The 16,085-nt window shown below is 37.1% G+C and overlaps 1 protein-coding gene across 1 annotated transcript in view; it reads left to right on the top strand.

Annotated features, from left to right (window-relative positions):
- The window catches only part of LOC142098165 (sodium channel protein type 2 subunit alpha-like), a 156,289-nt gene that overhangs the window by 121,904 nt on the left and 18,300 nt on the right, over positions 1–16,085 (top strand). The window contains exon 21 of the mRNA XM_075180724.1: positions 10,329–10,451. Coding sequence (XP_075036825.1) covers positions 10,329–10,451 — 123 coding nt within the window. The remainder of the gene's footprint in view (positions 1–10,328; positions 10,452–16,085) is intronic.

Consider the following 16,085-nt stretch of genomic DNA (forward strand, 5'->3'; position numbering starts at 1 on the left):
GGACACTACTCAAAATAAAAGTGTTAATTGTAAAGGCTACAGGAACCCATAAAATTTTGAGACAATATGCATTATTTTTTTACCTTTTTTTAATGTTTTATTTTCTGGGTGGGTGGCCAATAGGAATGAAATAATTTACACTTGTCACATTGTTATTGGGGCTTGAACTTAGTGCGGCTATCTTAATGTGCATTTGCTGGTTAGTTCACATGAACAAAAGTTGTTCTTTAGTCTACTTGGCTAATTCTTCAAAAATATAGCACATTTCCCTATCTTATCTGTATTTGTTAAGATTTCCTGCACTGATATAGTAAACTAATTCAACAGAATTGTCCATGAATAGATCTATAGTGAAGTAAATGCATGTATTTTTCAAAGTAAGGTTCAAAATTTCAAATGTGATGAATATTACGTTTTGTTACTGTTATAAACTAAAACTGTCATGACTTGGGAAGCTAACCATAGTTCCATTTAACTATAGTTCAAAGGCCTACCTTTTGCAGTTTCTCTGTCTCCATCAACTGATCATAGTAAGAATGTGTTCTAGATCCTGTTTTACTGTTTAAAGTGAATCCTTGACATTCTATACACACTGCTGATCTAGGGTTTAAGTAGATTAAAGCAATATTCACAAGACTGCATCACAAAGTACTTAGTGCTATCATGAATATTATTTCATCACACAAAATAGCTGGTTGTACAGTGTTACTTACACAGCCCTAACTTAAATGAGGTCAACACAAAGGTGTCCCACTAAGGAATATTTTGCCTAATTTTGCAAACACTGATTGGATAGCGCATCACGGGAAAGGTAGACTGTTGACACTTTGGGCTACATTTACTAAGCTGCGGGTTTGAAAAAGTGGGGATGTTGCCTATGGCAACCAATCCGATTCTGGCTGTCATTTTGTAGAAGGTACTAAATAAATGAAAGCTAGAATCTGATTGGTTGCTGTAGGCAACATCCCCACTTTTTCAAACCCGCAGCTTAGTAAATCTAGCCCTTTGTCCAGACCAGAATTGTCCTCTGAAGTGTTATTGTTCAAAAATGCCTTGTAATAGGATATTTAAATAATTTAATGAATTACCGTAGAGCTATGTGATTCCATTTTAACCTCATTTTCTCTTATTCCTTGCAAATACTTTCTCTAATGACACACATCAATTTTCCAACAGGAAGCTGATGACTCTGGATCAATAATGACTGTTCAAATACAATTGTGATTATCTTTTCCCTCTTGTTACATTTATTAGATAATCGTTTTATATGCAATGGTGCGGTTATAGATATTAGATACTTCTACCCACATTTTTATTTTCACTCTCCACATTTATAGATGGTTTTGCACCTTCAAATTTATTATTTTGCACTATAGCTCCACCATAAAATGTGTCAGTAGAAAAGTCTACTTATATTTGATTTTAGTACTTTTGATAACAATTTCTAGAAAGGGTAGTTACGTAATATTAAGGGCTCAAATCTGTGCATGTGCCAATGGTTAAAGAAGGACAGGGAAACCACAATTATACTGAAGGAAATAGGGCAGTCATAGAGATCATTGATCTCTGTGGCAGTCTCTCATCCTCATTCACAGTTGATTGTGTGTCAATACTGAATGCAGCCAGCATGAGTTTATGCTAAAACCCACAAGCTGCATCCTCAGGCTACTGGGTTTCAACACACAAACATGTTAAAAGGAGAAACGCTTGTCACAAGAACCAATAATCTTGACCAGTTAATGACACAGATTTTGCTTAGAACACCTGTCATGAATCAGTATAGCATTATCGCCACCTTCCCCACAAATAGCAGAATGTTGGGGGTCCAGTGGGTAAGACCCCAGAGTCATTTATGAGATACGTGTATTGGTCATCTGCTAAAACATGCTCCTAAATTGAAATTGAGCACTTTGGGCCCGAGTCTTTAAGGAGAGCAAAGCATAAAGAAGGAGTAACTTTACACCTGGACAAAACCATGGTGCATTGGAGGGGAGGTAAATTTAAAATATGGGGTTAGATTTATAGCATGTCCTCGATCAACTTTAAATTTCAGTGTAAAAATAAAGCTATCAAGTATTCGTGTGCTAGATGAAAAAACAGTCAGTATTTAACTTGTGTGCAAAATAATAAACTAATTTGCACCCCTTGCATTGTAACATGGTTTGTCCCGGAGAAGATTTACTCTTTTTTTTTTTTTGTCTTACTTTCCTTAATGACTCAGACCCTGTTTGTTCATATTTCATCATTTATACACTATTTCCAGTTAGAAAGTTAGTCTGGACTGCTGCTTTACACCTAGTCCACAACATTCCCACTGCTATTAGGGCATCTACACACACACACACATGAAGTAGATAAATACAGAACTATCCTGTAATACAATAAACGTCAAACAATACAACACTTTTTCCTCTGCACAGTTTAAAATATTAGGGTTCCTGTAATTACTTACACATTTAACAAGACCGCATCTAGGAGTGCTGAATAGACCCTATATCTTAACTTCAAAGTTCATGAGAATGGACGGTTACCTAGGTGTTAAGGAGTGGAGGTAATCTCTTAAGTAGTGAGGGTTCCTTACACCACTGCAGTTCTGCTAGTTCAGTTACTGGTTAAATGTATTTCTTATTTAACATATTGTGTACCATTCTTTTACTTGCACTTGAAATTGTAAAGAGCAGAATTTAGCTGTTTAATTCAATAGTTAAAACTGTGTTTCCATTAAAACGTTTATGTGTTTAATCATATATAGTTACATAGAGTCTCCTTTTGAGTAGAATGAAAGGCCCATTTTTAGACATAAAAATACCAATTTTTTTTAGACTGCACATGCTCACAAACAATCCCTACATATTCTTACGTCTATATTACATGTGCAGATCCCTCAGTTGTGCCTCTACATCGCATGTGCGTTTTAATGTAGACCAAGTACAGTAGAGTCGTACTTACATACTCACGCTCTACTTATAGATATAGACAGCCCTGGATGAATTGGTCCCACAAAAAAATTAGGGGGCCCCCACTAAAAAAACAAAGCCCGTTTCCCAAAGCCTGTGCCCAATAAGTGTAGGGGTAACACATTGTTAAATGTTAGATATTAGCATTTTTTGCTGGAGCATAGAACTGTAAATGCCCATGGCTGTCAGAGCATGCTGTCACTAGTAGAACTACAAGCACCAGCATGCCCGCAGGAACTTGTAGATAAAATTTAAAAAATAAACTGTGATATTAAAACACTGACACGTTAAAAAAATATTTTATTACAAGAAAATACTTCCACCACCCACCCTATTTACTAATTTATTTCTCACCTAAATTCAGGAAGGGGTCCCTTTCTTTCTTCCCACTTGTTATGCTTTTGGAAAATAAATACCCTATAAATAAATACCCTATAGAAGATTTGAGGAGTCCCCACGTGAATGACAGGTCGGGCTACTAATCAATACAGGGCAGCTACACTCTGATTGGTGAGGGTGTGGGAGAGCCACTCTGTATTAGCTAGTAGTGATTAAACCCCCATGGGGGGAATAACCTCAAACTATAGTATAAGTCATTGATACAATGTAAATCATTGCAAATATATATTACTATTAATATCCAGTATTTATAATGTGATAATATTTTACCGAGTGATATATAGTTACCAAAAAATTCATATACATTATAGTGCATAAATGAGAGTTTACAGTCTAACGAGAGAAAGGAATAAGAGTTCTGTATGAGCAGCAAGCAGTCTGATTGAATTTTTGTTGGATGAAAAAAAGGGTTAGTTACATTAAGGAGAGGAAACTAAGATGCATTAGCGCAAGCATCTCTGAAAGATAAGTTTTCAGTGACTGCTGAAAGGTTGACATAGTGGATTAGAGTCTAAGGGGTAAATGTAAGCTGCATTTTTATACACTGTGATCATATCCCCCTTTAATCTTCTCTAGTGTAAATAAATGTAACTTAGACAGGCTTTGCTAATAAGTGAGATCCTCCATATTCCTTATTAATTTAGTTCCCCTTCTCTGCACCCTCTACAGTTTCAGGAAATCCTTTTTGTGAAAAAAGTGCCAAAAATTGAAGTGCATTTTCAAAGTGAGGCCTTATCAGTGCCCTATAAAGGGACAACATTATACTTTTCTCCCTTGAGTCTATACCCTTTTTAACACATAATATCCTGGTGGTTCTGGGTGGAACAAATGGGCATTGTATGGTATTGTTAAATCTGTGATCTACAATTATACCTAGATCCCTGTCCATCATAGGTACACCCAATAGTGTGCCACCCAAGGTGTACATTTTATCCACATTGAACTTCATCTGCTATATTGCTGCTCAATTTCCCAAGGTTCCTATGTAAAGTTAAGCTATTTTGTATGGACTCTATTATACTACAGAATATTGCATTATCTGCAAACACAGAGAAAGTTCTATTAATTCCAACTTCTATATAAACAAATTATATAACATTGACACCATGTTAGACTCCGGGGGGACCAACCTATAACTTTATTCCAGTTACAGTATGAAACATTCACTACTCTCTGGACACAATCTTTTAGAAAGTTTTCTGTCTAGTTAAACATCCTCCATTCTTAATACACCTTTGAGGCACAGTCTCAAAATGCTTCGTAAAATGCAAGTAGATTTGTTTGGCACGATCCTTCCTTCATAAGTCCATGGAGACTGTTGCTGACGATTTATTTTGTTGTTTTGAATGTGGTACTTAGAACTTCTCAAATATCTTTCCGATAGATGCTAAACTTACTGGTCTTTAGTTACCGGGCGGAGACCTCAATTCCTTTATGAATATAGATACCACTTTAGTTTTTTTATCAGTCCATTTGTATTGTATCAGTTTGTAGATTGTCTTTAAAAAAATATAAATAATAGTTTGACAATAACCAAGCTAAATTGAGTGATGAATAATGCATGATTAATCTTTTTTGACCAAGACATCTGTCAGCTGCAATGGTACATTTGGCATGGTCTCATCGGCAGTATACAATGCCAGCTTGATCCTTTATATAAAGAGAGGTTAAAAATTATGTAATAACTTTTTGCTTTCCATTGTCACATGAGCAAATTGCCATTTTCAGCTTTTTAGAGGACCAACATGTCCTTGTCTACTATTGATACTCTTAAATAATTTTTGAAATTGGTCTTTCTCTTTCTAGCTACGTGTATTTTCTTGTATTGGCGAACCTGCTTGCCATTTTGCAACTCTTACGTTATCTCACAAATTAAGGGCTAGATTTACTAAGCTGTGGGTTTGGAAAAAGTGGGGATGTTGCCTATAGCAACCAATCAGATTCTAGCTTTCATTTATTCAGTACATTCTACAAAATGACAGCTAGAATCTGATGGGTTGCTATAGGCAACATCCTGAGCTTTTTTATACCTTTGATGTAAGCCACCTTGGTTTGTATTTTATTCTTTTGTACAAAGATAAATTACTATTTTAAATACTTTAAATCATTCCATTAACGTCCTGTGTCATTTAAGATAACTCTGTCTCGGTCTGTAAGTTGTATTGATGATATCTCAGTGGGGGAATTAGTTTTATGAAAGTTAAGTATTTTTGTCAATCAACATGCACTTCTTTCTTATAGATTTAATATAAGAAGACTATACCATGATCCAATATCCCAGGTTCTCCTTAATTTTAACATAAGTAATAATCTCTGAATCTGTATTTATACGATTATAACAGAGCACCTTTTCTCGTTGGGGATTCTACTCACTGCCCCCTGAAATTTTCCTGCACTAATTCTAAAACAGTTCTTCCCTTTGAGTTGCTAGAAGCACCATTACACTAAAAAAAATTAGGTTAATTACATACCCTACAATTGCAACATCGCCCAGTTGTGCAGCCAAGTCTCATCATCATAATTTATACACAGGGGGCTTATAACAGCTCCACCCATAATGCCTACAGCACCCTCAAAGGTTCTATCAGAATCATTGTTTTTACCAATATTCTCTTGTAGTATAGACTAGAGTCATCTTTTATATTCCCTCTGTCCTTCCTAAAGAGAGTATAACCATTAATATTAACAGCACAGTCATGTGAATAGTTCAAACAAGGTTCAGTCTACAGCTCAAGCTCTATAAATTTGTTAGTCAAACTTCTAGCATTTGAGAAGCTGCACTCCAGCTCTTAGTCTGTTTGTTTACGTTTTTGTTTTCTTTCTGTATTTTGTATTAAAGTCACTGTTTTCAGTATTTAACTGAAATTAAATTCCCTGTTGTCCACCATAGTCTTCTCCTTACACCACACTGCTAACCTTTATTCCCTCTCTGACCAACTATCTTCTAACTTACCCTTCACATCTTGTTTAGGAATTCCTAATTCCGAAATATCTCTCCTTTCAAATTAGGGCAGGCCCCCAATTTCCACAAACTACACCTTTTTCCTGGGGAGGGGGGGCTTATTGATGCCAAAACTTCCCATAAAGATCAGAACAGGTGGCAGGTATGGGACATGTGTCATGGACAATTTATCCAAAAGACCTGTGCAGGTTTGTTCCATGTTATGAATTTCAGAGTTTTCACTACAGATTACTACTCTAAAGTCTCCTGAGTCTTCTTAGAGATTCCTTTGATGTTGGTTTTCTTCTCATGTAGGATTTTAAATCGCCAAATCTTCTTATTGAAAGCAACAGCAGTTAAGAGGCAATTAATATGTAATAGCTATTTTCAGGAAGTGGTAGAATTATTTATCAGGTACAGTGCAAGGTGAGTATTTTATATTCTTAGCGTTGGATGACATAAGTATCTCATCTGTAATTGTAATATTGAACAAATATAGTCTTCTCTTGCTACTTTTTGAGGTGTATATATATAACTTTTCAAATATAATGGTGTATTTACAGCTATGATCTGTACAAATGATCTTTATTAAGACACAGTGGTCGAAGTGGGCTGGTATACAGTGGTAGGCCATACTGACACTTCTCCTACTGCTTTAATTGTAAAACTATCACATTCCATTCACTTACATTTTTCATTCTGACAATAGCTATGTTTAAGAAAGGGTTATACAAATTGTTAGCGGAGAAGTGTATCCAGGGATACGACCGTTAATTAAAATGAAGGATAGTACTGGATATAGAGTAAACATAGGGCTGCAATATTGGGTCTGGGGGGATTTTCACAATTGAAACAGATTGGCGGTTGCTTACTCTGGGTCAATTTCAAATTTCAAATATAAGTACAGGATCGCAGGAGATCCAAAATAGGTTGAACTTCATGGACTGGTGTCTTTTTTCAACCTCATGTTACTTCTAAATTTCAACTTTGATCACTGAAAACATATGTGGAACTATGCAGTGAGCAGTGTCTCCCTTAATAAATATATCACTTATCTGTAAGAATAGAGTGTTAGTTTCCTGTAAAAGAAATGAAATGTCAACTTAGAGTTTAGTTGATATGTAGTCACTATTGAAATCATTTACGAAGTACCCGATGCGCACAGCAAAATACTTTAGATTTCCGTCGCTGCGTCTAGGTGGTCTACAAGGTGCACACCTTTTCCCTGCTCTCAGGAGATGTCTTCACAAACTAGAAGTGCAGAGAAATCAAAGTACTAATCTAGCACCATCCTTTTCATTTAATAATATTGTTTAGTTTTTCTCCTAAAATACTGCTAGGTTTAGTCTAATTAAATTAAGTATGAGAGTGAGTGTACATTAATCACATTGCGTGGATTGCACCTAGAAATGCGCTTCTCCATCGAGTTTTGCAGCTGCCAAATGCATCAGTTCCGTTACAGCATAGGATAAGACTCAAAGATTTCTGAGCTGGTGCAAAATTCAAGCTCTTTTCTAGAGTGAAATTGCCCTTGTGCACCTTTGCACAGCAAGTAACTCCTCTACAAATGTGTCCTCACCACCCCTCCATCTCATTTCAATATTCTCGCTCAGCAAAACTAAATCTTATTTTCTGTACCAGTCCACAAAACCAAATGCACAGCGGACATCTAGGCACTGTTGGGAAAATTGACTCGCACTGTGTTTCCAAAGCTGATTTTGCACTACACGGTGGATATTTTGCCCTCCGTAAATGACCTGATCTGAGTGCACATTCACTGTGTCTTTATAAGAGCATTGAATAGTAGTAATATACTGTATCTTGCTGTATTTACTCACATAGCCTAACTCAGGCTATTTAGGCTGTAAACAGCACAACCAGGATTGCGGATAATGCCCAGTGAAAAGTGAAGCCTTTGAAACTAGGAGAGAAAAGAATGTCTGATAATAGCTTCTGCTCCATATAAGGACATCTATTCAAAAAATAAGGCAGTAAAAACTGACCCTTTCATACAAACTTTTATCTAAAAAAAACCTTGTGCGCCGTGGGCACCAGTGTTTTGAGAATGTGTCCATGCATAGCATGTATGTCCTTGACCACAATATATCATGACTCATAAAATGCCCATCACATGCCATGACCAAAGTGTCAGGGTTAAACCTGTCTAATAAATGCTTTTAGACAGGTAATACATTCCCCAAACAGCTCACATTGTATTTTGTGGGTTCTTTGTCAGATTTATATAGAACATGTGACTCATTGAATTAAAACAGAAAATTACAGTGAACAATCCCTATATAATAGTCAAATAAGTCAATGTGTCAATGCTAACTACTAAGACCTTGTGAATACCTTCACTTACATGCTACACGTATTATCCAAAGTGTGTCATTATGATCCTCCTACTCACTATAGTGGTAAATACATTCCATTGTATTCGGGTGGTCACAGTTTGATGATTCAGCATACATGACCATGAATCATGAAGTAGTAACATAGTTATTATGGGGAAAAAAGAGACACTTCTCTGGTTTCAACATGTAATGGATTTAGGGTAGGTATAAAAAAAAATTGGAATATCGATACAGTGTGAAATAAAGTAATTCCTGACTCTTTGGGTCAACCATTTACATAGGGCAGGCTTGACTAACCTGTGGCACTCCAGGTGTTGTGTAACTACAAGTCCCAGCATACCCTTCCAGCAATAAGCTGCTGTATATTGGCAAACCATGCTGGGGTTTGTAGTTTCACAACACCTGGATTGCCAGAGGTTAGCCAAGGCTGATATAAGGAATTATACATTTATATGCCCTTCTGTTCTAACATAATATTATTCATTATATTGGCGAACACATCTCACCGCTGGACACATGCTGATGTTGGCATCTAATTTGACCATTTGAGAGTAGATTTGGCCAACATCTCTGTGCATGGAAGTCCAGCTGGATGACCAAGTGTGATCAGAGTGTGATAGCAGTCAGACCAGATGGGAATTCTTGTCTCCTGATGACCGCATTTAACTGTGTGTGCCGTCGTCGGGTAACAAGAAATGTATCACAGTAATCGGTTCATCCATCCATCCAAATGTCTGTCAATAATAATTTGGTCATTTACATATCTGGCTAAATTTGGCACAAATTAGATTATTTGGCATTTGTAGCAAACAAACATGTACGTCTATTTGTCCAGATTTACTCCTATTCAGTGGTTGAAGTGGAAATTTAGAAGTGGCTGTGTGGAAAATGTAAGTGAATGGAATTTAATAGTTTTACAGTGAAGGAAGGAAGGAGAAGTGGCAGTATGGCATACCACTATCTACCAGCCCACTGCGACCACTGCTAGTAACTACTGACCAAGAAGAAGTGCCGATAGGATGATATAAAAGTGTATGTAGAATTTTAATTAACGTACAAAGTTTCAATTTTTTTTAAAAAAAATTCAATTATCACAGCTTGTACATATTGCCCTTTAAACAAGGATAGAATAACTCACTACCCCTAGAAAGTAATAGAAAAGCACCATATATATTAACCATATATTAATTAAACATGCTGTTGGTTCTGAACAGATTTCAATCATATCTCTTTTGGCCGTGGCCCTCGGGTATGATCAACTAGCCGCTATTAAATCTCTAAGGACCTTGAGGGCACTAAGACCTCTATGTGCATTATCAAGATTTGAAGGCATCAGGGTAAGGCTCTCTTGCAGGATGTCACACAGCCCAGAGTCGCTTGTTTTCTTGGTTGCAGGTTTATTGTCCGGCTTAATTTTGCTCTTCTAGGCCAAATGGAGATTTGGCAAATTGTGAATAAGGGTAAGACCATGAGAGTGTGTGCTCTACTGCGTCAACAGGTCTCTAACATCTGATAAAAGCTCTCATTCTTTTTTGTAACCAGATTTAATTTTGCAGTTGACCTTCTGACGGTGGAAGATCCAGGATACATCACTGATACTCAACAGCCAAAGGATCTCATGTTTATATTACGGAATGTGGCAGAGAAATTAGAACTGTTGCTTTTGTTTTTGTATAGGTCTCTCTTATTAGCTTAATAGCTAATGCCTTGGGATATTCAGAACTAGGGGCTATTAAGTCCCTAAGAACGTTAAGGGCATTGAGACCACTAAGAGCCCTCTCACGGTTTGAAGGGATGAGGGTAAGATATGAACAAGCATTTTAATGCATGTGTAGAAACTTGAATGTGATTATGTTATAAGGAATGAAAAATCTATGCTGCCCGATTGGTTTTCTTATCATTGGAACTCTAGATCAAATTTATTTACCCTTAAATTCTTATGTCCAATAACAATCACTTGTCTTTATGTATGGAATGAACATGGAGCTCATATCTGTTCCAAACTCAATGTTAAGAAACCACAAAGGCTTACACTCTTTTGTTATGTTAATACTTGTATAACAAACGGACTAAAAGTAATATACAGTATGTGCCAAATCTTTTATTTTTAATGGCGTTACCGATAATGTAATGTCTGATTTGGAAAGGCAAATTGGCTTAACTTTTTTCATTAGGTGCACATCTGGTTTTCTTGCTTTTCAAATGATGTTTTACCTAAGTCATTAATAACTAGAGGCCTGATTCATTAAGGATCTTAACTTAAGAAACTTCTTATTTCAGTCTCCTGGACAAAACCATGTTACAATGCAAGGGGTGCAAATTAGTATTCTGTTTTGCACATAAGTTAAATACTGACTGTTTTTTCATGTAGCACACAAATAACAACTTTAAATTTCAGTGTACAAATAAGCTACCAAGTATTTGTGTGCTACATGAAAAACAGTCAGTATTTAACTTATGTGCTAAACAGAATACTAATTTGCACCCCATCCATTGTAACATGGTTTTCTCCAGGAGACTGAAATAAGAAGTTTCTTAAGTTAAGATCCTTAATGAATCAGGCCCTAGAAAACCTAAAACCAGAAATCTTTAAGTTAGTATAGACTTTAGTAGAGTGAGCAAAAAAAAAGAAATTGAGATTAATTTACATGTACGTGTCATTTTCTGCATTCACCAACGTCCCCATTATCTTCAACAATCCTATTCTGCATTACTCTATGTTCCTGCAGCTCACTGAACTCTGCCCCATGCTAACCTTTTACGTTATTGTGCAGTTATTCTTTAAAATGCATCTGACGACTAAACACATTTGAGGTGGCTGTTTTGTGGTGTAAACCAATGTTTATGTGCATGTCGCTTAAAAATACACTAGAAACAGTGAACTGCATTCTCAAAATAGCTGTCTCCACTCTGTGTGGGAGATGGGAGCAGAACACGATATATTATTAAACTGCTATAGACCAGTAGAGCACAGAATAAGTGAGAAAATATTGCAGCTGAAATTAGGGCCAAGAAAATACCAGTTTTTGTCTTTGTAAGTGATTTCATGGCATTATCGGTAACTAGTGACAATAGAGCTTCGCAGATATAGCCAGTGTCATTACTAAAACTGCCTTTAGAGAACACAAATCTGGTACCTAAAAGTGAATGGGAATCAGCATGCTTCATCCAAAGCAGTTGTAATGACATTGGCTTAATCTGTTGTGTAGATGCTATACAATGCTTGCTGCACTGCAATACTAACTTATGTACAATTAAGCAATTATTGTAGAGAGTTTTATTGTAATGCTATTAAACGCTTTAATTCATGCATGTATATTTCAGATTTCTATTTACCACAGGCAATTCACTTCTGAGGCTTGTACTACAATAAGTCCGGTCCTTATAATTGTGGTGTATATATCCTTTTAAGATATAATTGCAGTATAAATCTACACAAATGAAACTATTACAATATACAAACGGAATGCTTCAATTAAGACTATATCCAAAACATAATTGTTAGTGTGTACTGCAGAATGCGAGTGAGCTTTGTGTTGGTGTATTTACGTAATGTTTCTCCTGTAATTTAGTATATTGTTATCCATGAAGACTTTTAAGTTACTACAACCAAAGTTGCACACGTAGTAAAGACAGTCCCGATGCCCACTCAATTCATACTTGCTACTTTTTAGATGTCCCCTCTGGGGGGGTGTTTACATTACTTTGCTACTAAGATACTGCATTTGTATTATGAGTTTTAGGTGCTCGGTGGTTTTTGTGGCAGCTGTGTTTTATGTTTGTTTGGCAATTTACCTAATCTACACCTCTTATATTCCAATAACCATCTTGCTAAAATAAATAATAACCTTTAAATAGCTTTCCACAATGGGATTTTGAAACCCAGTAACATTGAAGCCATAATCCGGTAGGTAACTGGTATAGCTTTCCCTTTCTCTTCATCATCATCATCATCAGCAGCTATTTATATAGCGCCACTAATTCCGCCACGTTGTACAGAGAACTCACACACATCAGTCACTGCCCCATTGGAGCGTACAGTCTAAGTTCCCTAACATACACACAGACTAGGGTTAATTTAATAGCAGCCAATTAACCTACAAGAATGTTTTTGGAGTGTGGTGGGAAATCAGAGCACTCGGAGGAAACTCACACAAACACGGGGAGAACATACAAACTCCACACAGATAAGGCCATGGTCAGAGTCAAACTCATGATCCCAGTGATGTGAGGCAGAAGTGCTAACCACTAAGCCACCGTGCTGCCCTGCCCTTGTTAGCATTGGCTGACAAACTAGAATCAGATGGCTGCATTTATTTAATGACATTATTATTGGAGCGTAATGGTCAGATATTATGCAAGTTTCCTAAAAGTTAAACTAGCCAGATGTTGAGCTGCTTTGTAGTATATGGAGATATTTGAGGTAGCTATTTCTTACTAGTAGTGTTGCAATGTGCCATTATTTTTTAGTATGCAGTAGATGTAAATAAAACTGAGGCACAGATTGGATCTAAGGGAGATTAATCATGACTGGAATGAACTTTGGAAATATAGTACATTATTTATTTAAGAATGTCACAAAGGACACACGAGCAAGCAGTTAGGCTGATGGATGATTTTATTTTAAGGAATAAAATGTAATGATTATCCCTACCTTGAAGTACATTCATTCATTGAAGTCATTATTACACGATAAAAGGTTGACTCTAAAAATATCAGGAATTGTTTGGCAGTCTGTATATTTCTGTATGGTGTATGTGATATTATAAGTCAGTGTTGTTATTGATGGAAATCATTTTTATGCCTTTAACGGTGCTATATTTTCACTTATGACAGTCAGTTAGTCACTGCCATATTAACATTTCTGATGAAGGATGAGGTTAAAGTGTTTTGTTTCAGAAGAGTATGTGCCTTACATTCACACAATGCGGAATCTATTCTGGTTTCTGGGTAGTTATATTAAAGTAATTGTACTCAGATTATAATACCGGGCCATGATTTAAAAAAAAAAAAAGTTCCCATAAATGATATTGGTGTCCATTCGCTAAACTGCAATATCACGAGCAGTGTTGATAAATTCCTATTCCTCATTATCTATTACAGAGCGATCCTATTCCCAGACAGTGAAGATGATTTTTTAGAATCTATAAAGAATTCTACTGTAGAAGCAGTATTAATAAATTAATATTAGTCCACTGGTCGTTCATATACACCAACAATATGTATATCAGTTTGACAGGGAGTTATCAAGATTTATCAGTTGGTTGTATTCGTGGTCATAGAAGCAAAGATTTGTGCAGGATTGCAGCTACTTGGCATAGCCAATTAAGGAGAGCAGGAAGCTCATTTTTGTGCTCGATGCTCTTAACAGGATGAGTGGATTTTTTAAGACTAACACAAGGGACCAGTAGGGGTATGTCAGACCCTCTAAATTTCATTTAATTTTCATAGTATATGCACTTATTACATTTTTCTTCCTGACCTCATATACAGGCCTCACCATCCTCATGAAAAACACAGACGAGACCCCATCTATTGCATCACTCTTAAAAAATTAATCGTATGATGACATTAATCCTAAGAAAAAGTCTTGATCCACTCACGTGGCATCACTCCTTAAAGGAGAACCCTATGCAGTTTTATTTGAAAGCCATATTCTTCTCATCTAGTAAAACCACTGTGGTCCAACCCCTGGACCATTTGGGATGTGTCTTAAATGCTGCAACACTTGGAGAATTTTTCCAGACAGATCTGTAGCTAGTTAGTCAGGGAAGCTTATGTGCTCATCAAGCTAGTTAGTCAGGGAAGCTTATGTGCTCATCAAGCTAGTTAGTCAGGGAAGCTTATGTGCTCATCAAGCTACTTAGTCAAGGAAGCTTATGTGCTCATCAAGCTAGTTAGTCAGGAAAACTTATGTGCTTATCAAGCTAGTTAGTCAGGGAAACTTATGTGCTCATCAAGCTACTTAGTCAGGGAAACTTATGTGCTCATCAAGCTAGTTAGTCAGGGAAACTAATGTGCTCATCAAGCTAGTTAGTCAGGGAAACTTATGTGCTCATCAAGCTACTTAGTCAGGGAAACATATGTGCTCATTAAGCTAGTTAGTCAGGGAAGCTTATGTGCTCATCAAGTTACTTAGTCAGGGAAGCTTATGTGCTCATCAAGCTAGTTAGTCAGGAAAACTTATGTGCTTATCAAGCTAGTTAGTCATGGAAACTTATGTGCTCATCAAGCTACTTAGTCAGGGAACCTTATGTGCTCATCAAGCTACTTAGTCAGGAAAACTTATGTGCTTATCAAGCTAGTTAGTCAGGGAAACTTATGTGCTCATCAAGCTACTTAGTCAGGGAAACTTATGTGCTCATCAAGCTACTTAGTCAGGGAAACTTATGTGCTCATCAAGCTACTTAGTCAGGGAAACTTATGTGCTCATCAAGCTACTTAGTCAGGGAAACATATGTGCTCATTAAGCTAGTTAGTCAGGGAAGTTTATGTGCTCATCAAGCTAGTTAGTCAGGGAAGTTTATGTGCTCATCAAGCTAGTTAGTCAGGGAAGTTTATGTGCTCATCAAGCTAGTTAGTCAGGGAAGCTTATGTGCTCATAAAGCTAATTAGTCAGGGAAGTTTATGTGTTCATCAAGCTAGTTAGTCAGGGAAACTTATGTGCTCATAAAGCTAGTTAGTCAGGGAAGTTTATGTGCTCAGCAAACTAGTTAGTCAGGGAAGTTTATGTGCTCATCAAGCCAGTGGCGGATCCAGGGGGGGGGCGATCGCCCCCCCTAGCAGGGGCTTGCTGCCGACAGCTACACACTGTGCAGGTCCGTTCAGCAGTGACAGTGTGCTGCCCGGCTGCTCTGATTGTGTTTTAAACACAATCAGAGCAGCGGGACAGCACATTATCACTGCTGAGCAGACCTGCGCATACTGTGCAGCCGTCAGCAGCCTTAGAAGTTGGAAAGGGGGCGGGGCCTAAATCGCCCCCCCCCCTACATCGCCCAGGGTATAGTCATTTCCTAGATCCGCCCCTGCATCAAGCTAGTTAGTCAGGGAAGTTTATGTGCTCATCAGGCTAGTTAGCCAGGGAAGTTTATGTGCTCATCAAGCTAGTTAGTAAGGGAAGCTTATGTACCGATCAAGCTCTCAACTACAAATTACTGCCACTGCTTGGAGATTGGAGCAAGTGAGTGCTTTAGTGGGTACCAATGCTGAGGGCCCAAGTGCAGACTTTAATAGAGGACTTTAAAAGGTTACTGTCTTCAATTCTTCAAAACAAAACACTAAACAGGCCCCACCCATGACATTAAGCCATAAAAAGATCTTTAAACACGAAAGACCTTTCTCTATGACAATATTCTTTCAAACCAATATACTGAGCATGCCATGTCCTGTCACATATTAACTCTAAAATTCACAATCATCTCATCTGAGTAACTC

This window comes from Mixophyes fleayi, chromosome 7, assembly GCF_038048845.1.
Source record: "Mixophyes fleayi isolate aMixFle1 chromosome 7, aMixFle1.hap1, whole genome shotgun sequence".
Taxonomy (NCBI): domain Eukaryota; kingdom Metazoa; phylum Chordata; class Amphibia; order Anura; family Limnodynastidae; genus Mixophyes; species Mixophyes fleayi.